This window comes from Dromiciops gliroides, chromosome 3, assembly GCF_019393635.1.
Source record: "Dromiciops gliroides isolate mDroGli1 chromosome 3, mDroGli1.pri, whole genome shotgun sequence".
NCBI lineage: Eukaryota > Metazoa > Chordata > Mammalia > Microbiotheria > Microbiotheriidae > Dromiciops > Dromiciops gliroides.
Genome location: NC_057863.1, coordinates 586,379,058 through 586,405,081, shown reverse-complemented (window position 1 = coordinate 586,405,081; position 26,024 = coordinate 586,379,058). Strand labels below are relative to the sequence as shown.

At 37.2% G+C, this 26,024-nt stretch overlaps 1 protein-coding gene and 1 non-coding gene across 2 annotated transcripts; both read left to right on the top strand.

Annotated features, from left to right (window-relative positions):
• The first annotated feature begins 19,160 nt into the window (after positions 1–19,160).
• Positions 19,161–20,084, top strand: LOC122751276 (vomeronasal type-1 receptor 1-like). The gene has a single exon (XM_043998261.1). The coding sequence runs from the start codon at positions 19,161–19,163 to the stop codon at positions 20,082–20,084; it is 924 nt and encodes a 307-aa protein (XP_043854196.1).
• Positions 20,085–21,732: 1,648 nt separating this feature from the next.
• LOC122752244 lies at positions 21,733–21,836 on the top strand. The gene has a single exon (XR_006356028.1). It is a non-coding gene; the product is annotated as a U6 spliceosomal RNA (small nuclear RNA).
• The last annotated feature ends 4,188 nt before the right edge of the window (positions 21,837–26,024 follow it).

The following is a 26,024-nucleotide window of genomic DNA, read 5'->3' as shown; positions in this document are numbered from 1 at the left end:
GTGAATGCCCTCCATTCCACTGGAAACCCCCGTCAGACCGGAAGAGGGCAGTCCACACACACAGCTCCAAGATAATTGGCCAGTCCATTGATTTACATGAATTAGAAGTGTTAGACATAACTTCCAGATGCCAATCTGACCTTCAAAATCTCAGAAAGGTCACCTCATGCTTTCTCCTCAGGGTGGAGCTCCCGGGGTTCTCACAGTGTCTTTCTCAGCAGGGTGGTGATGGTTTGATTCCCACACCACCCCTCTGTCTCCCTGCTGAGATTTGAAATTGCCTACTGGGGTACGTCAACACTGGAACGTTGTAGGCAGTTGTCTACACAATAATTGAGGGGATCATATAGGAAATATTAGAAGAGAAGGGCCCTCTGTGATGCTGTTCCACTCTAGTAAACTGGTTCAATATTCTCCTGATCTATGCACTGCCACTACTATCCATCCTTTTGGATGTTCAACACTGACTAGTTTTCTCCAAAAGGTGGAGCCAGATCCAATTCTAGACAGTACTTGTAGACTGTGGCATGCTTATGGAAGGCAGGTTCTGAGGATTCTGGTAACATAAGCTCTAATGCTTAAAATTCCAAAACAGTAGCAATTCCCAGACAATTGCAATAATGCTCTGTTTGTTTTCCCAGGAACAAATCTCTCCCCATTCAAAACCATCCTCCACTTGACTATCAAAGTAACATTTGTAAATACCAAGTATGATCATGTTATTCACCTACTCAGTAAATTCCAGTGGCTCCCCATCTTCTCTAGAATCAAATAGCTAGCCAAATTGCTCAGAGGCAAGGCCAAGCTATGGATATGGGCTCAGAGGCCCTCACACCTTTCCCTGTGTCTTTGCTCCTAACTGACTCTGACATCTGCAGCACTTCAGGAAATTTCTCTCCCAGCTGATACACAGACTAGTTGTTTAGCCTTTCACAGTACTTGTTAATCAGTCTTAGGGGAATTCTCATGAATTAACAGTAATTCCTGGTGATGACTTGTGCTTGGGACAAAAGTTAACTTTATCTGAGACAAGCCTGACTACCCTGTCAGACTGTCGTGTATATTACAGGTGACATGGTAATTACAGCTCTGGGGAAGGTGAGGAGAATTGGGTACACCTACAAATGGCCCCCTGCTCTTCTGTTCTTCTATCTAAACTCCTGTTAGGTAATAGGTAATATGTAAATGCATACAAACACACAACTGCTATTTCCTTGTTGGCCTTTTCACAGACCAGTCCTCTCCATCAACAGCTGAGACCCACATGGTGAGTATGCCTTTATATACAAACCTCAGATGAAGGGCTTTGGAAGACCAACCTAATCACTAAATTAATTCAAGCCTCCATTAGTTGAGAAAGGAAGAAAGTCTGAAGAAATCAGGGAAAATGATGTGAATTTTCCCTGATATCTCAAGAAGACACTGGATCATTTTCCTCTTTTTCTGGGCATAAATGAAATTCCTATCTTTATTCTCTCTACTCTAAGTGCACCTAATAACCTTTTACAATATCTTTCTCTTTTATATCTCCACCCCAGGATAGCTATGGCTTCTGTCTCTTTCATATCCTTACTTTGATTTACTAGAATGCTCCCTCATTCCTCCTCCCTTTCTGAATGGAGGCCAATAATTTGTCCAATTATTCTCTAGTAGATGGGCTCACTTTGATTCCACATCTCTGCTCCTATGAAAAAGAGTAGCTATAAACATTTTTGTACCTTGAGTTCTTTCCCTCATTCTTTGCTCTGTTTGTTGGTATAGGCTTAGTAGTGTATAAGAATATAAGTATTATAATTAATATAAGTATTAGTATAAGAACAATTGAGTCTCTCTAGATAAGGTCGAAAAACTTCTAGGATAGTGTTGTGGGCCCAAAGTACCCCAGAAGTTCTCTGGGGCACATCGAAGAATCTAAACTAAACCAGAGGAAAGATATGCCTAGAGAGATAATCATAACCAGATTGGACTGAGCTAGCTTCCGGACCTCCACCCTTCATTCTGATTTCCCTTACCCCTGGGGAGATAACTTTGGGTGTGGCTGGGGCCTTTGTGTTCTGAGGAGATGGCTTGAGAGATTGACAGCCACCCCTCACCCAACTCCTCTAGCCTCTACCAGTGGAGGATGGTCCTCCATCACTAAAGGAACTTTCCATAGGCAGATGGTCCACCCCCATCAGCCCCTATAAAAGTACCTACCAGCCTCTTGCTCGAGGAGATTGGTACCTCAGAGCCACATGCTTTGTTCCATACCTCTCTCCCCATGAAAAGTCCAAGGATTTCTTTCATGGTTTCCCTTCCCCCTCCTTCCCTTGCCCCTAAATAAACTAGCATCTTATTCTAACTGCTTTTGTGTGCAAGAGAGTGTAATTCTTTAAAGAGGAATTCCTAAGAACCCCTACCCCTAACCCAAACCCCATGCCCCATTTTCCACTATAACAATTATTTGACAAAGTTCTAGCCTGAAGAACAGTACATTATTGCTTGCAGCTCCTCCCCTATTTGTCCTTTTCCCTATTGTCATCTTTTCTAATCTAGTGAGTATAAATTGCAACTTCAGATGCCTTTATTTTCAATATTCACATTATTAGTTATTTTAATAACATCAATGATAGATTACCTATATCTACTATTTTATGTTTTTGCAAAACAATTTGTACATGCTATCCCAGTGGATTCTCATAAAACTGTGAGATAAATTGTCCGATTATCTCCATGTAACAGATGAGGAAACTGAGATAGAGAGAATTTAAGTTACTTGCTCAAATTCACAGTGAGGAAGGATATTAGGCAGAATTCAAATCAAGTCTTCCTGACTCCGAATCTCTCCCTCTCCCTCTCCTCCTCCTCCTCCTTCTTCTTCTCTCTCTGATTTTCTTTCTTGTGCCTTCCCACATTCCTTCCCTCCCTTCCTCTTTGTTTCTTCTTCCTTTATTAGTTTGTTTTCTTCTTTCCTTTCTTGTTCCTTCTTTTTTTCTTTCTTTGTTTATTCCATCCTTGATTCTTTGTTTCTTACTTTTTACTTCCTTGTTGTTTCTTTCTCATTCCTTTCTTCCTCCCTCCCTTCTTTCCTTCCTTCCTTCCCTTTTTCTTTCCTTCCTTCATTACTTTTTTTTTTCACACTTAGATGTGGTACAGAATTTTTCAATATAATTTATTAATACCAGGCACCAGTAAGGCATAGGGAGGGAAAGTTTCCTTATTGGCACTACAAAATAGTGCAAGGATCTGACTTTTATTATCCAATGCAAGAGAAGAGAGGACTAGCTCAAACCTTTGCAGTCAGACAAGTTGCCTCCAATAAAAAAAATTGTGAGCCTTATCTGCCTGACACAGATTTAAGAGTGGAAAAGCACATACTGTTTATTTTGCCTAGAAGCTTTTAAGAGTATTAGGACCACTTAGCCTAAGTGACTCCATATTGGTGTATTATCATTAAAACTACAACATGACACAATATACAATTTAGAGTGATCAATTCTGCTCTCATTACTTTGTGGGGGAAAGGTCATTATGATATTTTCCTCCTTCATTTTAACTTTCATTATAAACTCTCCAGGAAAACTCTTCCTCAACTAGAACCTTCCCAACTTGAGAACCACTTCTCACAGATAGAAACAAGTTTCCCATAGGAACATGTTACCTTTGACTTATAACTTGAGGGGACCATAGAAATCCGGAGGGAATAAACAAAATAAGCAGTCAGAAAGAGACTCAGTTTTTTGACTTTTTCTTTCTCTGTTTATCCAGTAGGTGTTTCACTGCAACAGGTTGGCTTTCTCCCTTCCCTGCTCAAGTTATGTTATCCTCTTGCTATGTCTGACCAACTTGTATTCTTTATCTTTACAATTTTCTTCTTATTTATATAGAAATCTTAACCTATTGCTAATCTTGCCCTGCCCATCTATAATCTTGTATCACCCCTGTTATGCACTGGTTTGTTTTTTGGTGGGGTTTTTTTGCGGGGCAATTGGGGTTAAGTGACTTGCCCAGGGTCACACAGCTAGTAAATGTTAAGTGTCTGAGGCCAGAGTTGAACTCAGGTACTCCTGAATCCAGGGCCGGTGCTCTATCCACTGTGCCATCTAGCTGCCCCATATCCACTGTTTTTATAGTACTGGGGATGCTTAAGAAAGCTCAAAAAAAACCCCATGAAACTATACTGTGTGTCACATCAAAATGTATGCTATTACATAATCTTACCTGGACCCTCACTAAAGAAAAAAAAATTTTTCAATCCTAACCCATTTGGTATCCCACTCAGCATAGCAGCTTTTCCAAAATTTTTCATTCCACTTCCAATATCCTATGATTCCACTCAACAATTTATCTTACCTTAGAACCCTACCTCATATTTAACTCAAAAATTTGAGGGCCATTCTCCCATTTAGCCACTCTTCCTTTTCACACTTCACTCAGATACCTTCTGCCACTCTCTCTCTTTTCACTTCTTTTTCATATAAAGTGGTATCCTTTCTCCTTAACAAAGCTTTCCCTTCAACATTCATAAGGGAATCTATTTCAATTTGGGTGAACTTACTATTATTGACCTAAAAATTTGATTCTATAGAATCCTTTCAAACTTGCTTCAGTTCTTCTATTCTCTGGTAAGTGAAATGAACTTTTACTGTTTGCATGTAATCCTTTTTTAGGGTTTTTGTTTTGTCTTTTTTTTTTTTTTTGGTAATAGTACTTTTTTTCCAATTACATGTAAAGGTAGTTTTCAACATTCATTTTAGTAAGATTTTGAGTTCCAAATTTTTCTCCTTCCCTTCCTTTCCTCCCTACTTCCAAACACAGTAAGCAATATGATAGATATTATATATGTACAATCATGTTAAACATATATCCACAATAGTCATATTTTGAAAGAAGAATCAAAAAAAAGGGAAAAACTAACTCCCCCCAAAAATGAAAATCAAAATAGTGTGCTGAGATTTGCATTCAGAACATAGCACTTCAGGCCTTTCTAAACTCCACTATTGCTGGAAGTTTGATTAGTTTGGAATGTCATAAATTTTTTTACAAACCAGGAAAAAGCTAACCTTCTTTATTTTGTCTGTCTTTGTCTCTGTAATCTATAACCTGCCCAGAGTTGTAAAGGCAGAAATAAAGAAAGAATGAATCAGTTATGTTCCTTTTCTCTCATTTAATACCCAATCAAAAGTCAGGGAGAATCCCTGCTTAATATTAACAAGAGCTGGGAGAACTGTTTTGAGACTTTGTCACACATCCCCACCCTCTTAAGCTCACTTTCTTTTCTGTCTCACAGGCCAAAAAATGAAGAGTACCTATTTCTAGAATACATTCATACACAGAGACACACATACATACATACATAATATGTCTTTAATTTTATAAAAAGTATTTTATATGCTTATTCATATAATTCTAGTGATCAGTTTTTTAGCTAGAGTCCTTGATATTTTATGTAATTTATAATTCCTTTTGTGACATTTATTTTGCTACAACTGTCTTATGTAATTTTTTTAATGTAAAAAAACACTAGCTAGGAGCAGCTAGGTGGCACAGTGAATAAATCACCGGCCCTGGATTCAGGAGGACCTGGGTTCAAATCTGGCCTCAGACACTTGACACTTACTAGTTGCCCTGCAAAAACAAAAACAAAAACAAAAAAAACCTAATTATTTTTCTGGATTTATTTTATATAATACTGCTTTGCTGAAGATATCAAGACATACTAATTGACTATGAATCTGAAAATAAATAATTATGTCATTTGCAATTTATACTATTTTATGTCTTTGCTTATGTTTATTTTCATAATTTTTGTCTTATTGTTATGGCTACTATTTCAGAAACAATATAAAATAATAGCAGACAAAGGAACACACTTGATTTACCTGATCTTATTAGCAAATTGGAGCACAGAAAGGTTCCTGCAATTTCTCTACCAAAGATAAGGATAATTCTTGCTTTTATATAAAGAATATTTGTCACATTAAGGAGTGGTCCATTTATTACTATGCTTTTTTAATCATAAAAGAACTTTATTATTTTCCAGATACATACAAAGACAGTTTTCAACATTTGTCTTCACAAGAATTTTAGTTCCAAATCTTTCTTCCCCCCTTCCCTCCCCAACCCTGCCAAAGACAGAAAGCAATCTGATATAGGTTATATATGAACAATCACACCAAACACACCTCTGCACTAGTCATGTGAAAGAAGAATCAGAACACAAGGGAAAAACCTTGAAAAAGAAAAAAAAAAACAACAACAATAAAAAAATAAAAACAGTATGGTTCAATCTGCATCCAGAATCCACAGTTCTTTTTTTCTAGATGTGGAGAATACTTTCCATCATGAGTTCCTTGGAATTGTCTTGGATCATTGTACTGCTGAGGAGAGCCACATCTATCACAGATGATTATCACACAATGTTGCTGCTACTGTGTACAATGTTCTCCTGGTTCTGCTCACTTCACTCAGCATCAGTCCATTTAAGTTTTTCCAGGATTTTCTGAAATCTGCCTGCTCGTCATTTGGGGGGGGGGGGGCGGGACAATGAGGGTTAAGTGACTTGCCCAGGGTCACACAGCCAATAAGTGTCAAGTGTCTGAGGACGAACCTGAACTCTGGTCCTTCTGAATCCAGGGCCAGTGCTCTATCCATTGTGCCACCTAGCTGCCCCCGTTCATCATTTCTTTTTTTTTGTTTTTTGTTTTTTTTTTTTGTGGGGCAATGGGGGTTAAGTGACTTGCCCAGGGTCACACAGCTAGTAAGTATCAAGTGTCTGAGGCCAGATTTGAACTCAGGTACTCCTGAATCCAGGGCCAGTGCTTTATCCACTGCGCCACCTAGCCACCCCCCGCTCATCATTTCTTAAAGCACAAGAGTATTTCCTTAAATCTATATATCACAATTTGTTCGGCCACTCCCCAGTTGATGAGCATTCCCTCCATTTCCAGTGCTTTGCTACCACAAAGAGAACTGCTAAAAAATATTTTTGTAAATGTGGGTCCTTTTCCCTTTTCTATGATTTCTCTGGGATACAGACCTAGTAGTGGTATTACTGGGTCAAAGAGTATGCCTAGTCCCATATCCCTTCGGTCATAGTTCCAAACTGCCTTCCAGAATGGTTGAATCAATTCACAACTCCACCAACAATGCACCAGAGTTCCAATTTTTCCACATCTTCTCCAACATTTGTTATTTTCCTTTTTTGTCATGCCAGCCAATCTGATAGGTGTGAGGTGATACCTCGGAGTTGTTTCAATTTGCATTTCTTCAATCGGTAGTGATCTAGAGCATTTTTCACATGGCAATAGATAGCTTTGATTTCTTCATCTGAAAACTTCCTGTTCATATTCCTTAACCGTTTCTTAATTAGGTATTACTATGCTTTTAAAGTTAAATTTGTTTGTGTATTTTCTCAAAAGCTTTTCCTGTATATGTCTATACAAACATGCATCATTTATCTATCTCTGTCTGTCTGCCTGTCTGTCTGTCTATATCTTGGTTTGTTCCTGTCAGGTGTCAGACATAATTCATGTTAAATATAGGGATATAGGATTCAAGTAAAATACAAAGCCAGGGTTCACCCATGGTTCTCTTCCCTTCCATTTCTTACCTCACTCATGTTCAGAGACTAGTGACTTCCCATAGCACTAATTTCTATATGTTTTCTTTTCTAATTAACCATAGGGTGTTCTTTGCCTGCACCCTGAGCCACTATCTCCATGGATACCCCCCAAACTCTCCCTACTGCTATCTGCCCTATTTGCCCTATTTCCCTTTTCTGTGGGTGCAGAAATAAATATAGGTGCTGATATTCTAAATTTCTTCATGTCCTATCTTAGTTCCCCTCATTTCAGCTTGGGTACATGGGGTGGGGGGCAGAACTCTGTAGAGGGAAAATACTATTAGTGCTTGTCTTTTTAAAATGACTATAAAATATTATGAGAAGGTTAAGGCACCTAAGTTTGTATATTTGGTCTGAGTATTTGGAGAACCTGCTATACCCTAGGTATACCAACTGTTTTTCTGCAGTTTTGTGGCAAAAAAGAGAATGGAATTTGGATTGGAAGTTATACAAGCAGGAACAGCTGTCTTTCTAGCTTTCTAGATTCTGTATTGGTTTTACCTGCACTTTCCCTCATTTTCTACCCTCTTCTAGTTTATTTCCAAGGAGAAATGGGCTAATTGTACTTTCTTGGAATTGCTGTGCTGAGGTTGAAGACAAGACTAGGAAGTCTGTCAACCTAGCCTTTCAAGATTTTCTTATGAGTCTGTGTTTCTAGGACTTTGTAGAAGTGACCATTTTTTGGCTGGTTCCTAAAAGTGTTTGCATGCCTAGTTGGGTAAACTGGCAAAAGCATATTTGTCCTTTACATCTACCTGAATAGTGAATTAAAGAAATGTATTGGCCAAATCAACCACTATCTACCAGACCCTGGGCAGAGCCCCAGCGTCTCTGTGACAGTCACAATGTCAAGAACAGATGGAAGCTTGGAGTCAACTCCTCTATTTGAAGCCACAGCACATATGAAATATATTATCACTCTCAGGTTCTCATTGACCTTAAAGAGCACGTAGACAGGCTATCAAACAAAGAGGTGGTTAGGCCAAGGACACTAAAACTTCAACATTGTTATGTTCCTTTTACAAGCCCTCTGCTTCCCTGATAAGATTTGATATTGCTTCAACCCACTGGGGCTTGGGCAACACCGGAAGGTCCCAGTCAGTTGCCTACACAATAATCAAGGGGAGAATATAGGCAATATAAGAAGAAAAGGGGCAGCTAGATGGCACAGTGGATAAGCACCGGCCCTGGATTCAGGAGTACCTGAGTTCAAATCTGGCCTCAGACACTTACTAGCTGTGTGACCCTGAGCAAGTCACTTAACCCCAATTGCCTCACCAAAATATATATATATATGAAGAAAAAGGCCAACAGTGTTACTGATCCACTCTAGTAAGCTGGTTCAGTATTCTCCTGATCTATGCCACTGTCACTACTACCCATTTTTCTGGTTGGCAGGGGTCAACACTGACTTGTGCTCTCCACAAGGTGGAGCCAGATCCAAATCTAGAGAGTAGAATGTGTCATCCTCATGGATGGGAGATTTTGAAGGCTCTGGTAACATGAGCTCTAATGTCTAAAAGTCCAAAAAAGCAATAATTCACTCAATGTAGCCGATTTATCATCACCTTATTCCCAGACAATTGTACTAGCCCTCTGGTTGTTCTGCCAGGAACATATCTCTCCATTCAAATTCATCCTCTACTTGACTTACCAAAGTGCCCTTATTAAATCCCAAATCTGGACATGTTCTTCACCTATTCAATAAATTCCAGTCACTCCCCATCTTCTATAGAATAAAATATAAAATCCTCTTTGACATTTATAATCTGTTTTATAACTAACCTTTCAAATCTTCTTACTTCTAATATCTCCTTCCCCCATGTATTCTTTAATAAAATAACACTGGCCTCCTTTTTCTTCTTCAGTCAGTACACTCCATTTTCCAACTCTGAAGAATTTTACTGACTGTCCCCCATTCCTGGAATGCCTTTTCTATTCATTGCTGCCTCCCAAAATCTCTGGCATATCATAAAACCCTTTTTAAAATAATGACCTGTTTCTATCAAAAGAGGTTCATGTTCTTGGTTCAGAATGCTGACTGTTGGTGCTATGTGTAGGCCTGAAAACCTGAGGCTATGAGGAAGTTAGGGAGAAGTTAGGGAGAAATGAGTGCTATGGTCAATACTTTACTAATATATACTAGTAATTAATAATAAATACATTCTCCCAAAACACATGCAATAGCCATTAATATATAAGTAGAAATAATTTTAGAAAACACAGTTTAGAACAATTAATTTAAATAACACAAACAATATTAGTTCTTTCTCTGGAGGTGGATAGTATGCTTCATAATTAGTCCTTTAGGGTTGTCTTGGATCACTGTATTGGTGAGAATAGCTAAGTCATTCACAATTCTTCATATAACAATATTGCTATAACTGTGTACAATGTTATCCTGGTTCTGTTAGTTTCACTATACATAAGTTCATGTAAGTCTTTCCAGATTTTTCTGAAATCATTCTGCTTGTCATTTATTATAACATAATAATATTTCATTACAATCATATACCACAGAACTTTTAGCCATTCCCCAATCGATAAGCATCCCATGATTTCCAAATCTTAGCCACCACAAACAGAGCCACTATACATATTTTTGTACAAATAACTTCTTCCCCCCACTTTTTTTGGATATTTTTGGGATATATCTAGCGGTAGAATTCTGGATCAAAGGGTATGTACAGTTTTAAAGCATTTTGGGCAATAAACCATATTTAAAAGTTCACCCTTTCAAGGATACCTTTCCAAACCCCCCTTAAATTTTGTAGCTTTCTTCTGTTGATTGTTTCCAAGACATACTGAATATATCTTATTTTTATAATATTGATTTCATATTGTCTCCGCAATTATAATGTGCATTCCTTTGGAGAAGAGACAACTTTCTGACTTTCCTTGTATCTTTAGCTCTTATCACAGTGCCTATCACATGGGTGTTGTTGTGTTGGGTTTGTTCAGTTATTTAGTTATGTTCAACTCTTCATGAACCTATGGAGTTTTCTTAGCAAAGATACTGGAATGATTTGTCATCTTCTTCTCCAGTGGATTAAGGCAAGCAGAGGTTAAGAGACTTCCCTAAGGTCACACAACTAGTAAGTATCTAAGGCTGGGTTTGAACTCAAGTAGGCCATTCTGACTACAGGTCCAATACTCTATCCACTGGGCAACCTAGCTGTCTCCATAAAATATAATAAGCATTTAACAAATATTTATCAATTAATAGATCAATATATTCAGTCCCTATACAAATCTCTGTCCTCTACTATTCTGACAGCTGCTTTCTCTCACATTTATTTTGTTATTACCATGTAAGGGAGCAGTTCAAATATATACTGTACTCAACTCTCTGACTTTTTTGTTTTATTGTCACTCACACATTATTATATTTCAGTGTTAGCTGACCACCAACCTCTTCCTCCTCTTCTACTCTTACCTCCATTCTCCTGGAACCACTGGAAAATGTCATGCAACTAGGCTGACTTGATTCACAGTAATTTAATCTCACCTGAGTCTCCCAATTACACATCAATTCATTTATTCTTCTCTGAAGTATTCTAAACATTCCTTTTTTTTTTCAACATCTTTCCTCCCTCCCTTTCCCAGGAGTGGGAAAACTGAAGTGACCATTAAGAAATGTTCTTTTGTTCAGCACATGTCACTTCTTGAACCCTATACCTCAAAACACCTCAACATTCTCTCCCTTTGATCTTCTTCCAGTCATTTATCTTACCACTCTTCCCATTCTCTTTCTATAGATCTAAGTTCTCCCTAGCTATATCATCATTGATTTCCCACCCACCAACCATATGTGCCCACCAAACAAGAGACTTTAGATAAACTTTGCTTTTTTTAAAAAAATGAGTATAATTATCCCTGTTTCCTATTTTAATATATTTTCCTGGAATTACTCTTTTTTTCCTTGTTTGTCCTATAGAATAATTTGGGAAATATTATGATCTTTACTATATTAGTTTGTCCTAACATGAAATACTTCATTTTTCTTCATTCATTCATTCACTTCTTCACTCATTCATTCATTCATTTTGTCTGACCTGTGACTTCTTCAGTGCGAGTAGCACCTGGGGAGGAAATTTGCCCTACCAAAAAGAGAAGCTATTATCCAATAGTAGTCAAATAAGAAGTAAAACAACTTGCCCAGGATTCCATCAACAATGTGTTTCAGAATCAAAATTTGACCATGTGTCAGCCTGAACTCTAGACCAACATCAAGTATACTCTAGTGTCCCTGTTTTGTGGCTTTTACAAATAGGCTTTACATTTGCATTTAAAGAAGTTCTTTAGATTTTTGAATGGCATAATTCCCATATGTCTAATGTATTCTGACATATTACAAAGATTCTCTCTATTTTTTATTATCTGCATTAATGTTATAAAGAAATGGAAACTATATGGAATTTTAAGTGGTGGGGAGATACTTTGTTGGATAGAAGGCTTCAAAGGGCTTGAAAGTCTTTGAATAATAGCTTGTATTATATAGGAAGGACTGCTATCTTTCCTTCTTAACAACCTCATGATATATCTCACACAGAATGTTGTTGCTGGACTGTTGGTAATATATAGAAATGCTAATGACTTATGTGGATTTATTTTGCATCCTGCAATTTTGCTAAGGTTCTTAGTAATTTCAAGTAATTTTTTTTAAGTTGATTCTCTTGGATTTTCTAAGTATAACAATATCATCTGCAAAGAGTGATAGTTTTGTTTCTTCATTATGTATTCTAATTCAATTTATTTTTCTTTTTATTGCTATAGCTAACATTTCTAGTACAATATTAAATAATAGAGGTGATAATGGGCATCCTTGCTCCACCCCTGATTATAATGGGGAAGGCTTCAAATTTATACTCATTACAAATTATGCTCACTGGTAATTTTAGATAAATGTTACTTGTTATTTTAAGGGAAGTTTCATTTACTCCTATGCTTTCTAGTGTTTTATTTTATTTTATTTTTGGCGGGGCAATGAGGGTTAAGTGACTTGCCCAGGGTCACACAGCTAGTAAGTGTCAAGTGTCTGAGGCTGGATTTGAACTCAGGTCCTCCTGAATCCAGGGCCAGTGCTTTATCCACTGCACCACCTAGCTGCCCCTCTCTAGTGTTTTAATAGGAATGGGTGCTGTATTTTTCCTTGGTTTTTCTGCATCTATTGAGGTAATCATATGATTTCTATTGGTTTTGTTATTGCTATGGTCAATTATGCTGATCATTTTCCTAATATTGAACCAGTTCTGCATTCCTGGTATAAATCCCAACTGGTCATAGTGTGTGGGGGGATAAACAGGCAAAAAATAGCATGAAGGGAAATAAACTGTTAGTTATAACTATAAATGTGAATGGGATATTGCTACAATCTTTTTGCTAGTATTTTATTTTAAATTTTTGTATCTATATTCATTAGGGAGCTTGGTCTATAATTTTCTTTCTCTGTTTTGGCTCTTACTTTTTTAGGTGTCAGGACTGTATTTGTCTCATAAACAGAAGTTAGTAGGACTTCACTTATTTTCTCAAATAATTTATATAGTATTGGGTTAATTGTTCTTTAAATGTTTGGTATAATTCACATGTGAATCCATGTGGTCCTTGGAATTTTTTCCTTAGGAAGTTCCTTGATGGCTTGTTCAATTTCTTTTTCTAAAATTGGGTTATTTAAGTATTTTATTTCTTCTTCTGTTAATCTGTTCATTTATATTTTAGTATGTATTCATCCATTTTATTTAGTTTGTCAAATTTATTGGCATATAATTGGGCAAAATAGTTCCTAATAGTTGTCTTAATTTCCTCTTTATTGTTGGTGAGTTCACCCCTTTCATTTTTAATACTAGTAATTGTTTTCTTCTTTCTTTTTTAAATCAAATTAACCAATGGTTTGTCTATTTTATTTTTCATAAAAAACAGCCTCTAGTTTATTAATTCAATGGTTTCCTTAATTTCAATTTAATTAATTTCTCCTTTAATTTTAAGGATTTCCAATTTGGTGTTTAGTTGGGGATTTTTAATTTACTACTTTTCTAGGGTTTTTTAGTTGCATGTCCAATTCATTGATGTGCTTTTTCTCTGTTTTATTGATATAACCAGTAAGGGATATAAATTTTCTCCTAAGGACTGCTCTGGTTACATCCCATAAATTTTGATTTCTTGTCTCATCATTGTCATTTTCTTTAATGAAATCATTTATTGTTTCTATTATTTGTTCTTTGACCCACTTGTTTTTTAGCATCAGATTATTTAATTTCCAATTGATTTTAATCTCTTTCAATTGTCCATTATTGAATGTAATTTTTATTGCATTATGATCTGAAAAAATGTGATTAATATATCTGTTTTTCTGCATCTGTTTATGACATTTTTAATGCCCTAATACATGGTCAGTTTTTGTGTAGGTCCTATGTACTGCTGATAAGAAAGTATATTACTTTCTATTCCCATTCAGTTTTCTCCAGAGAGCTATCATATCTAACTTTTCAATAATTTTATTCATTTCCTTAGCTTCTTTCTTCTTTATGTTTTGGTTAGATTTATCTAGTTCTGAGAAGGGAAGGTTAAGATTCCCAACTAGGATAGTTTTATTATCTATTTCCTCCTGTAATTCATTCAACTTTTCCTTCAAAAATTTAGATGCTATACTATTTGGTGCATATATGTTAAGTATTGATATGACTTCATTGTCTATGGTACCTTTCATCAAGAAATGGTTTCCTTCTATATCTCTTTTAACTAGATCTATTTTTATTTTTGCTTTGTCTGAAACCCCAATTGTTACCCCTACTTTCTTTGCTTCAGCTTAAGCAAAATAGACTTTGTTCCAGCCCCTTATATTTACCATGTGTGTATCTCTTTACTTCAAATTTCTTGTATTTCTTGTACACAACCTATTGTAGGATTTTGGCTTCTAATCCATTCTGTTGTCTACTTCCTTTAATGGGTGAGTTCATGCCATTCTCATTTATAGTTATGACAACTGGCAGTTTATTTCCCTTCATGCTATTTTTTGCCTGTTTATCCCCAAACACACTCTGCCCCCCCCTTTGAACAAGTGTTTTACTTATGATCACTGCTTTCCCCAATATCCCCTCAATTATATAAGTCCCCCCTTTCCCTTCTATTATCCTTGTCCCTTTTTTACTTCCTTATAGGGTAAGATAGATTTCTATATCCAACTGAGTGTTATTCTCTCTCTGAGCCAACTTTGATGAAAGTAAGGTTTATTCTTGCCCACCACCTTCTGCCTGTCTTCCCCCATTATGATAGTTCTTTTGTGCCTCCTTTTTCTGAGACAATTTATCCCATTCAATTTCCTCCCTCCTTTATTTATGTAATTTCTTTCCTACCCCTTTATTTTGTTTTTGTGATGTCCCATCAATGTCACCTTATAATATAACCACACTCTCTCTACATATCCTTCTTCTAATTACTCCTATAATAAAGTTAAGACTTACAAATATTGTCATTCCATCAATGTAACCTTATAGCCACATCCTCTGTCTAAATATACTCCTTCTAATTTCTCCAATAAGAAAGTTATTAGGACTTATAAATATTATCATGTCATATAGAAATATAAACAGTTTAACCTTATTGGATTTCGTACTTTTTTTTCTTTCTTCTTTCTTTTTTGCCTTTTTATGTCTCCCTTGAGTCTCATATTTGAAGGCCAAATTTTTTATTCAACTCTGGCCTTTTAATCAGAAATGCTCAAAAATGCTCTTCTATTTCATTAAATATCCATTTTTCCCCTGAAAGATTATATTCACTTTTGCTGTGTACATGTTTCTTGGTTGTAAACCCAACTCCTTTGATTTCTGTATATCATATTCCAAGTCCTGTGATTCTTTAATGTGGAAGCTGCCAAATCCTGTGTAATTCTGACTGTAGCTCCATGGTATTTGAATTGTTTCTTTTTGGCTGCTTGAAATGCTTTTTCCTTCATCTGTGAGCTTTCAAATTTGACTATCATGTTCCTGGGAGTTTTCATTTTGGCATCTCTTTCAGGCTATGATCTGTGGATTCTTTCAATTTCTCTTTTGCCCTCTGGTTATTATATATAGTACAGTTTTCTCTGATAATTTCTTTTTTTTTTTTTGCAGGGTAATGGGGGTTAAGTGACTTGCCCAGGGTCACACAGCTAGTAAGTGTCAAGTGTCTGAGGCCAGATTTGAACTCAGGTACTCCTGAATCTAGGGCCGGTGCTTTATCCACTGTGCTACCTAGCTGCCCCATCTCTGATAATTTCTTGCTATATATTCTCCAGGTATTTTTTGTTTGTTTGTTTGTTTTTGATCCTGGATTTCAGGTAGTCCAATAGTTCTTACATTATCTCTCCTGGAACTATTTTCTAGGTCAGTTGATTTTCCAGTAAGATGTCTCATGGTGTCATTAGTTTCCATGACCATTTGTACTTCCTTTTCCATTTGGATAATTCTGTTTTTAGGGAGTTATTTTCCTCAGTAAAGTTTTGTATATCTTTTTCATGATTTTCTTGTATTACTCTCATTTCTTTTCCCAATTTTTCTTCTACTTCTCCAATTCACTTTTAAAAATTCATTTTAAGCTCTTTGAGGCTTTTCTTTAAGGCTTCATCTATAGCAATTTTGATACTATTGTCCTCTAAGTTTATTCTTTCATCTTCCCTATCACCATAATGACTTTCTATAGTCAAGCTTTATTTTGTTGGGGGGGGGTTTACTCATTTTATGTCTTTTTTGTGACTTGGTATTTTTATGAGAGTTGAGCCCTATTCCTATACTGTATCAAGTTTTTTGTGCTGAAACTCTTGGTTTTATTGGTTGCTTGGTTTTATTGGTGGCTTTCACTGGGCTTCAGGGATTAGCTGCTTGCTTTCTCTATAAATTAAGCTTCCTTTCTGACTGGTATTGGAAGATTGGTACTCCATTTTAGCCTCTCCTGGTTGTGGCCTGGCCTTCTCCAGTGGTGATGTCCTGCTGCTGGGTTGCTAAAGTTAACAGAGTCTTTCTGGTGGTTGGCTCTGAAGGAGTAGTTTTGTTACAAATTTGTCCAAGTGTGTGTGTGGGTGAGGGGTGGTTATGGATCCCTCTTCAGGACACAAAGGCCACAGCCACACCGAAATTTATCTCCCCAGGGTAAGGGAGACCAGAATGAAGGGTGGGAATTCAAAGCTAGCTCAGTCCAATTTGGTTCCACTTATCTCTCTAGGCGTTATCTGTCCTCTGGTTTAGTTTCTCAAGGAGAAGTTTCCTTGATGTGCCCCAGAGAACTTCTGGGGTGCTCTGCACCCCATGACAATCATCTGTGATAGACTTGGCTTTTCTCAGCAGTGCAATGATCTAAGACAATTCCAATCTCTTTCTGGGTACAAATTTGGTTTTAATACAAAAACAAGAGAGAGAAAACAGAGAAGGAAAAACAGACCAATAACTAATAAAAACTGACACAAAATATTAATAAAAATGACCAAATAGGCTTCTACAATGTTCTAGATTATCATTTTATAGACAACATATTTAGGATACCTTATGGAGTTAACAAAATTTATTTAAACGATTAATAGATTTAATAAGTTTCAGGATAAAAAATAAATTTCCAAAAAGCAATAGCATTCCTGCATAATACCAACAAAATCTGGCAGTCAAAAATGTAATGAATATTTAAGAGTGTACTACGTGCCAGAAATGTTCCTAAGTGCTAGTGATACAAATATAAGTAAAACGAAGGAAGTCCTTCTACTCAAGGAATTTGCATTCTAATGAGGGAAAATAGCATATAAAAAGTAATTGAAAATGAGGGTGGGAAGAGGTACCCATGTGGGAGCACAGTAGCAATGTCTCAAGAGTCTGAGGTACTGGTTAGGGAAGGGTGGAGATAAAGCACAGACAGCCTTTTCCCACTGCTAAAATTGAGTCCCCAAGAAAGAACTTCAGGGCTCTCATGGAGTAGACATGTTCTAGCATGAGAAAGTTCATAGCACTAAGGAAGTCTCCAGGATATGAATGTAACAGAATAATTTTGGCAAAATGAAAAATGGATTTAGGAGGAGAATAGTGAAAGAACTAGAAACAGAAATTCCATTCAGAATAATTCCAGAAGGTAAAAGAATCCCAATGTATTTAGGAGTATGTCTATAAATAAGCATAAAGGAACCAAAGGAATCCTATAATGAAACACTCTCAGAAGAAATAAAAATAGCCCAAAATAATTTAAAAAACATTAATTATCAAGTATATGTAAAGTGAGCATAATAATATAATGAAATATATAAAATTATATAAATAAAATATAAAATTATAATATCTATATTAATTTACTCATTCCATGTCATATTAAACATACCACTAAAGAGGGATTTTATAGCTGGAAAACATAATAGTGAAAATAATATGAAAGTGCAAATGGAGGCAGCTAGGTGGCACAGTGGATAAAGCACTGGCCCTGGAGTCAGGAGGACCTGAGTTCAAATCCAGCCTCAGACACTTGACACTTACTAGCTGTGTGACCCTGGGCAAATCACTTAACCCTCATAGTCCTGCAAAAAAAAGAAAGGAAGGAAGGAAGGAAGGAAGGAAGGAAGGAAGGAAGGAAGGAAGGAAGGAAGGAAGGAAGGAAGGAAGGAAGGAAGGAAGGAAGGAAGGAAGGAAGGAAGGAAGGAAGGAAGGAAGGAAGAAAGAAAGAAAGAAAGAAAGAAAGAAAGAAAGAAAGAAAGAAAGAAAGAAAGAAAGAAAGAAAGAGCAAATGGTCAAGAATCCCAAAAGTAATAATAAAAAAAAAACAGAAAATGAGGAGGAAGATCTATCAACACCATAGATAAAGCTGTATTATAAAGATTAATACTGCAAGCAACAATTTTAGCTTCAGGCATGGGGGGGAGAGCGTAAGAGAAAAAGGGAGACAGAGAGAAAGAAAGACACAAAGAAAGGACCAGAGAGAGAGAGAGAGAGAGAGAGAGAGAGAGAGAGAGAGAGAAAGCAAGCTGGAAATCCAAATAAAAGATTCTTCATGTCTCTAATACCTGTAGAAAAATATAACAAAATGTAATATTACTGACCAAAAAAGTCCAGTGACTACTATAATGCTCAAAAAGAAAACCAAACCCTATATTAGATATAGAACTATGAAACTTAAAATATAAGGTTAGTTTTAATGACATCACAGCTGCAACCAATTATTCTGTAACAGATAGCTTCCAGGTAGTGGTTCCTAAGTAATACACACCAGCTAGATACTAAGGTGCCTACTACTACCTTATACAGATGATATAATTTAACCATTTCCTCAAAGAAGAACTCAGCCTAAATGTTTCAAAGAAAAATGTTCTAAAAATAAATGACAAAAAAAGACATTAGAAGCTTTCCAATCAATACTATTCTCTCAGTGGTCCATCAGGTAGTTCAAAAAGAGATATTCTCATCAGATTCTTTTGGATGGAATGAATGGTTCATGGTGACTCATACTGTACAAGTGAAGTGTCTCACTCATCTCAGGAAATATCTCCTACCCTTACATTTCTGAACAAGCAAGGATCCACTGGCTTTGACAGCTATTTACAGCTACAAAAAAGAAAATGGCTTCTAATGACATTGTATTGGGGTTCATTTTTCTCTTTCAGACTGGATTTGGGGCCCTGGGGAACTCCTTCCTCCTAGGCCTTTATACCATCAATTTCTTCATCGGTCCAAAGTTGAGGCTTATAGACATGATTCTCTATCACTTGGCCTTTGTCAATGACTTGATGCTTCTGTCCAAAGGGATCCCTCAGACAATGGCTGCATTTGGGCTCACCAATTTCCTGGATGATGTGGGATGTAAACTTGTCTTTTACCTTCACCGAGTGGCCCGAGGCCTTTCTCTTTGTACCACCTGCCTCCTGAGTAGCTTTCAAGCCATCACTTTAAGTTCTGGGAGCTCCAGATGGGCAGGCCTCAAAGCTAGAGCCCTAAAGTTCATTGTCTCTATTTGTTTCTTGTGCTGGACTTTTCATCTGGTGGCATATTACGTCACTTTGTTATATGTCAAAGGGCCAAATAGGAGCAAAAATATCACTGGAAGTAATTATTTAATTTATTGTTCTGCTACAACTGATGTTTTATTTAATGTTGCACTATATGTATTCTTAATATTCCTACCTGATGTTTTATGTGTAGCAATCATGGTGGGGACCAGTGGATATATGGTTTTTGTTTTGTGCAAACACCACCAGAGAGCCAAGTATATCCATGGTAATAATCTCACACTTACTAGCTCCCCTGAGACCAGAGCCACCCAAAGTATACTACTGTTGGTCACTCTGTTTGTATCTTTTTACTCACTGAATTCTATTTTAGCATTTCATATACATTTAGGGAAGCCAACATCCTGGCTGGTTCATATCTCGGCTTTCTTAACTACCTGCTTTCCAGCTTGTAGCCCCTTTGTTCTAATTGTCAGTGACTCTCAAGTCCCTAAGTACTTCTTGGCTCTGTGGGAAAGGATAAAGCTTCCAGTTTAATAAAATCCTGATATAATACAGTTAGGTGATGCAGTAGATAAAGTTCTGGACCTTGAAATCAAGAAGACCTGAGCACAACTTGGGTCTCAAATACTCATTAGATATATAAGGTTGGGCAATTCATTTTGCCTCAGGATCATCATTTGCATATTGGGGTTGAAAGAATATTTTAAATTAACTGGCCTAATTTGACTAGAGGGCTTATCTGGGGACTTTTGACTATTTGGCAATCTGACTATCTATCAACTTAGTATGGGCTGTTTAAAAATTCCACCACACTGCTCCACTCCCAAAATTGAGAAGCAAAGGATTAAGAAGCCTCTTAACTAATCAGAGCAGAGTTTATTTATGAGACACAATTTAAAATTATGAATACAGGGAAATAAAATGTACAACCTGACTGTTCAGGTGCTTCCACCTGCTGCCCCTGGAACTTTTTTAATACAATAGCCTCTTGCCTCAGTGTATGTTCCACTTTCACTGCTCAGCTACTTTTACTATCTGCAAGCCCCTTTCACTTTGTAAATCCCCCTGCTTCTAACTTTCCTCTCCTTACTGTTCTCTTAATCTTCGCTTTCTCCAACCTGTACCCTGTGCTGCCTCCTTCTGTGCTCTCCACTGCCTCCTGATCTGTCTACTCCATCAGCCTCTCCCAAGATCTGTCAGTCTGGCCTCCTAATCTTGTCCTTCAGCCTCCTCCTCTTGTGCGTCCCATCTCTAATCTTGGCAGCCGGCCTCCAGTCCTCCTGTCAGCCCAGTCTCCTTGTCAGAACCCCTTTGCTTTCTCACTCCCAGGTCTATATATATCTTTCTTATCTCCACTCAAATCTTGGGGCCTTTTTGCGCCCCCACAGACCAAGCTAATCTGCCAGCCAGAGCTGCGACTGGGGCTGGGGGGACGCTCGAGCATCCCGTGCCTTAACACAGGCTACGCCAGAGCCCAGCCTGGATAAGCCCGGGATCTCTCAGATAGTTCACCTCAGGGTGGAGGGAGCTAGCGCTCCCTCCCCCCAACTGGTCTGACCTGGGATCTTGTACAGCCCATGGGGCTTTTTGGCTCAGCTGAAGCAGAGGGGGAGGGGTACCAGTACCTCCCACACAGAAGAGACCCTGAGGGCCTAAGGCTTTCTAATCTCAGCCTAAAGGTAGGGTCCCCAAATCAAAATAAATTTCCACAGGGTAATAATAGTATATATCTCCCATGGTTCTTATAAAAACCACAAAAAAATAATAATTTAAAAGACTTTAAGAAACTCAAAAATGCTACATAAATGTTAGGTATTATTATTGTTATTATTGTTAATCATATTCAACTCTTACCTCTCAGCAGAAATGAATTTTGAGGAGATCATTAATCTGAAGTATGAAATTGAATCCCAGATATAAACTCAATCTGCCTGCTTATGACAACTTAACATCTTGTGGTGCTTGCTAATGGTGATGGATTATCAAATAGAGTAAACTCAGAGACCTCTATATTCTCTTTCATCTATGAAATTCTATGCTATGATTTCTCAAAACAGCACTCACCCCCTCATTTCCCAACACCAGTTTATCAATCTGACATCACATAAGAGCATGCATGCTATACAGCCATTAAGATAGTTTGTATATTATCTTATCAATTATCAGTGCTAAAGACCTAAGGGTGTTTTCTTTGGCAGCACATATACTAAAACTGAAACAATAGAGAGATTAGCATGGCCCCTATGAAAGGATGATATGCAAATTCATGATGCTTTCCATATTTTTATTTTCTCAAATTCCTTTTATGACACAAATATTGTGCTAATACCTAAAACAGAAAGAGCCAAAAAAAGAGAAAGAAAATTACAGGCCAATTTCTCAAATGAATATTGATGCAAAAATTTTAATGAAATGTTAGCAAAGAGATTATAGCAATTTATCACCAGGATATTACACTTCGACCAGGCAGGATTTATACCAAGAATGCAGGGTTGGTTCATCATTAGGAATTATATCAATTATATCAATATAATTGACTACATCAATAACAAAACTAACCAAAATCATGATTATCTCAATAGATGCAGAAAAATATAGAACCTATTCTTATTAAAAAGAACATCAGAATAAATGAAGCTTCCCTCAAAAGCATAAGCAGTATCTAAAAAGAATCAGCAAGCATTATAAGAAATGGGAATAAGTTAGAAGCTTTCCCAATAAGATGTGGGGTGAGGGGACAGCTATGTGGTGCACTTGACAATTGAGAGAGAGAGATTAAAAACCAATTGGGGGGCAGCTAGGTGGTACAGTGGATAAAGCACCAGCCCTGGATGAAGGAGAACCTGAGTTCAAATCTGGCCTCAGACACTTGACATTTACTAGCTGTGTGACCCTGGGCAAGTCACTCAATCCTTACTGCCCTGCAGATGAGGGGTGAAATAAGAATGACCATTATTACCTCTGTTGTTCAACATTGTATGGGAAATGTTAGCTCGAGCAATCAGAGAAGAAAAAAGGAATTAAAGGAGTTAGAATAGCCAAGGAGGAAACAAAACTATCACTCTTTACAGATGATATGATGCTATACTTAGAAATTCCTAGAGAATCAACTAAAACCAACTTGAGGGGCAGCTAGGTGGTGCAATGGATAGAGCACCAGCCCTGGATTCAGGAGGACCTGAGTTCAAATCCGACCTCAGACACTTGACACTTACTGGCTGTGTGACCCTAGGCAAGTCACTTAACCCCAATTGCCTCACAAAAAAACAAAAAAAAAAACTTGAAACAATTAACAACTTACCAAAATTGCAGGGTATAAACAAATATACATAAATCATTAACATTTTTCTATATGGCCAACAAAGCCCAGCAGCAAGAGGTAGAAAGAAAAATTCCATTTAAAATAACTGTAGACAATATAAAATAATTAAGAGTCTACCTGACAAGAGAAACTCAGGAACTATATGAGCATAGTCACAAAACATTTTTCACAGAAATCAGATGTAAATAATTGGGAAAATATCAACTGTCATGGATAGGCTGAGCTAATATAATAAAAATGACAATTCTACCTACTTGGAATTGTGAAGTCCCCAGAATCCCTCCTATTCTTCCTTTTTGTGTTCTTCGACATGAATTATTGTTCTTTTTTACTAACTACCTATACAGTTCTCTTCTGCCAGCCTTTTCAGTTCCTCTCTTTTCTGGATATTTAACATGCTAAAGCTTATGAAGTCAGATAAAGCTCTCTTTCTGTGGTCAGTATTATTTGGTCATAGAGATGAAATTATCTCAAATAATGTCCTAGGGAGATTTTACTTGACATAAATTCTTCCAATTAGTCTATGTTTGCAAGATTAAGAATGAATGGGGAGGGGTGGGGCAGCCAGGTGGCTCAGTGGATAAAGTACTGGCCCTGGATTCAAGAGTACCTGAGTTCAAATTCAGACTAAGACACTTGATACTTTCTACTTGTGTGACCCTGGGCAAGTCATTTAACCCTCATTGCCATGGAGAGAGAGAGAGAGAGAGAGAGAGAGAGAGAGAGAGAGAGAGAGAGAGAGAGAGAGAGAGAGAATGAACAAACATGTTTAAAAGTGTGAACTTGGTGAAAGTCTGAACCAAGATGATGAAATAAGGCAGGAACTCACCTGAACTCTTTCAAATTCCCCTCAAAACATCTATAAAATGACTCATCAAAATGATTTGTGGAATAGCAAAAGAAACAAAAGAATGAAGGGAAACAATTTTCTACACCAGCCAACTTAAAAACTTAGGAGGAAAAGTCTCTCTAACTCAGTTAAAAGGTAAGTAGAGTCCAGTGCAGGCCACATATGGGCAAGCCAGCAGCAAGTCACAACTCAGCAAGCCAACACTGAGGCCCCAGGCCCCAGGCCTCAGGACAGGCCAGTGGCAAAGCTCCTTACTCCCCTGCACAGGTCAGCAGAGAACTCCCTGTGTAGGCCAGAGCAATGCATTTTGTTCCCAGCACATAAAGCTTGGAAATTAGTTTCAATGTCATACAATTCCAATACTATATAAACTATTTGGGAAAATGTGCCATTAAAAAATCCAATTAAACACACCTTTTATGACACTTATAGTACTGATACTTAAAACAGGATGAGTAAAAACAAAAAAAAGAAAACTATAGACCAATTTCCCTAGAGAATATTTTTTAAATTTACATAAAATTTTATCAAGGAAATTACAGCAACATATCACAAGAATTATACACTATGACCAGGTGGGATTTATTCCAGGAATGCAGGGATGGTTCAATATTAGGACAAGAATATCAGGGGTATCAATGAAAAAAATATGAAGAAAGGTGGCCTACCCATACCATGTTTAATGCAGAATCAGCCATTTTGGGGAGGGGGGCAGCTCTCAAGTTCCTGAGAGAGATTTTTTTTTTGGTTCATAAGCAATAATTAGTAAGTAAATATTTTAAGCACTTACTATGTGTCAGGCACTGTACTATGTTCTAGAGATATAAATAAGAACAAGAAAAACATTCCCTGCTCTTCAGAAGCTTATAATCTAATGGAGAGGGGGCGGCCAGATAGCACAGTGGATAAAGCACCGGCCCTCAATTCAGGAGTACCTGAGTTCAAATCCTGCCTCGGACACTTGACACTTACTAGCTGTGTGACCCTGGGCAAGTCACTTAACCCCCATTGCCCCGCAAATAAAAATAAAAATAAAAAATAATATAATAGAGAAAGACAATACATAGAAAAAAAGCTGAAACTGGGTGGGGCAGCAGAAGTTACATCGGGATGGGAGCTTGATGTTAATGGAGTCAGAACCAAGGAAAACTTCTGATGGGAAATTAAAATTTTCTCTCCTATTAATATGGGGGTGCAGAACCTTTTTCTTTCTCTCTCCAATCAACTGTAACTACCTGAGTTAAGGGCTTCTTTTTCTCTTAATAGGACTATTGTAGTAAGAGTCTTGATTTCCTTCCTACTAATGTTTTCCATCACTCAACCATACCCTACACACCTAGGAGGAAGCTTCTTAATGGACTCTTTTGATCATCTAATTCCTCTCCTCAAAAACCTGAAGTTCAGGCCCTTCAATGCCAATCAAGAAAAGCATTACCTCCATTTTATAACACTAAAGGCTTCCACAGTCTGGTTTTTAGTTTCTTCTTCCATCCATCTTTGCCTCACACTACTATCATTCATGTATTCAGTATTCCAAATAAAGGAGATTAATTATCTGTGTCCATTATTGTCCCATCACTCTCATATCTATGACTTTCCTAGTATAATCTCCCACACCTGAAACATCTCATTAGAAAAAAAACCGACCTGGAAAATAGAGCCAGGAGAGATAATTTGAAAGTTATTGGACTATCTGAAAGCCATGATATATATATATATATATATATACACACACACATATATATATATATATATATTTAAAGAACCTAGACATTATCATCCAAGAAATTATCAGGGGAAATTGCCCTGATATTCTAGGTAAAATAGAAATTGAAATAATCCACTGATCATCTCCTGAAAGAGGTCCCAAAATGAAAACTCCCAGGAATATTATACCCAACATCTATAACTCTCAGGTCAAGGAGAAAATATTGCAAGAAGCCAGAAAGAAACAATTCTAGTATCATGGAGCCACAATCAGGATAAAACAAGATTTAGCAGCTTCTACATTAAAGAATCAGAGGGCTGGGGCAGCTAGGTGGTGCAGTGGATAGAGCACCGACCCTGGAGTCAGGAGGACCTGAGTTCAAATCCGGCCTCAGACACTTAACACTTACTAGCTGTGTGACCCTGGGCAAGTCACTTAACCCCAATTGCCTCACTAAAAAAAAAAAAAAAAGAATCAGAGGGCTTGGAATATATAGAGGGCAAAGGAACTGGATTACAACCGAGAATCGCCTAGCAAGAAAAACTGAGTTTAATCCTTCTGTGGGGGAAATGGGCATTCAATGAAAGAGAGGAC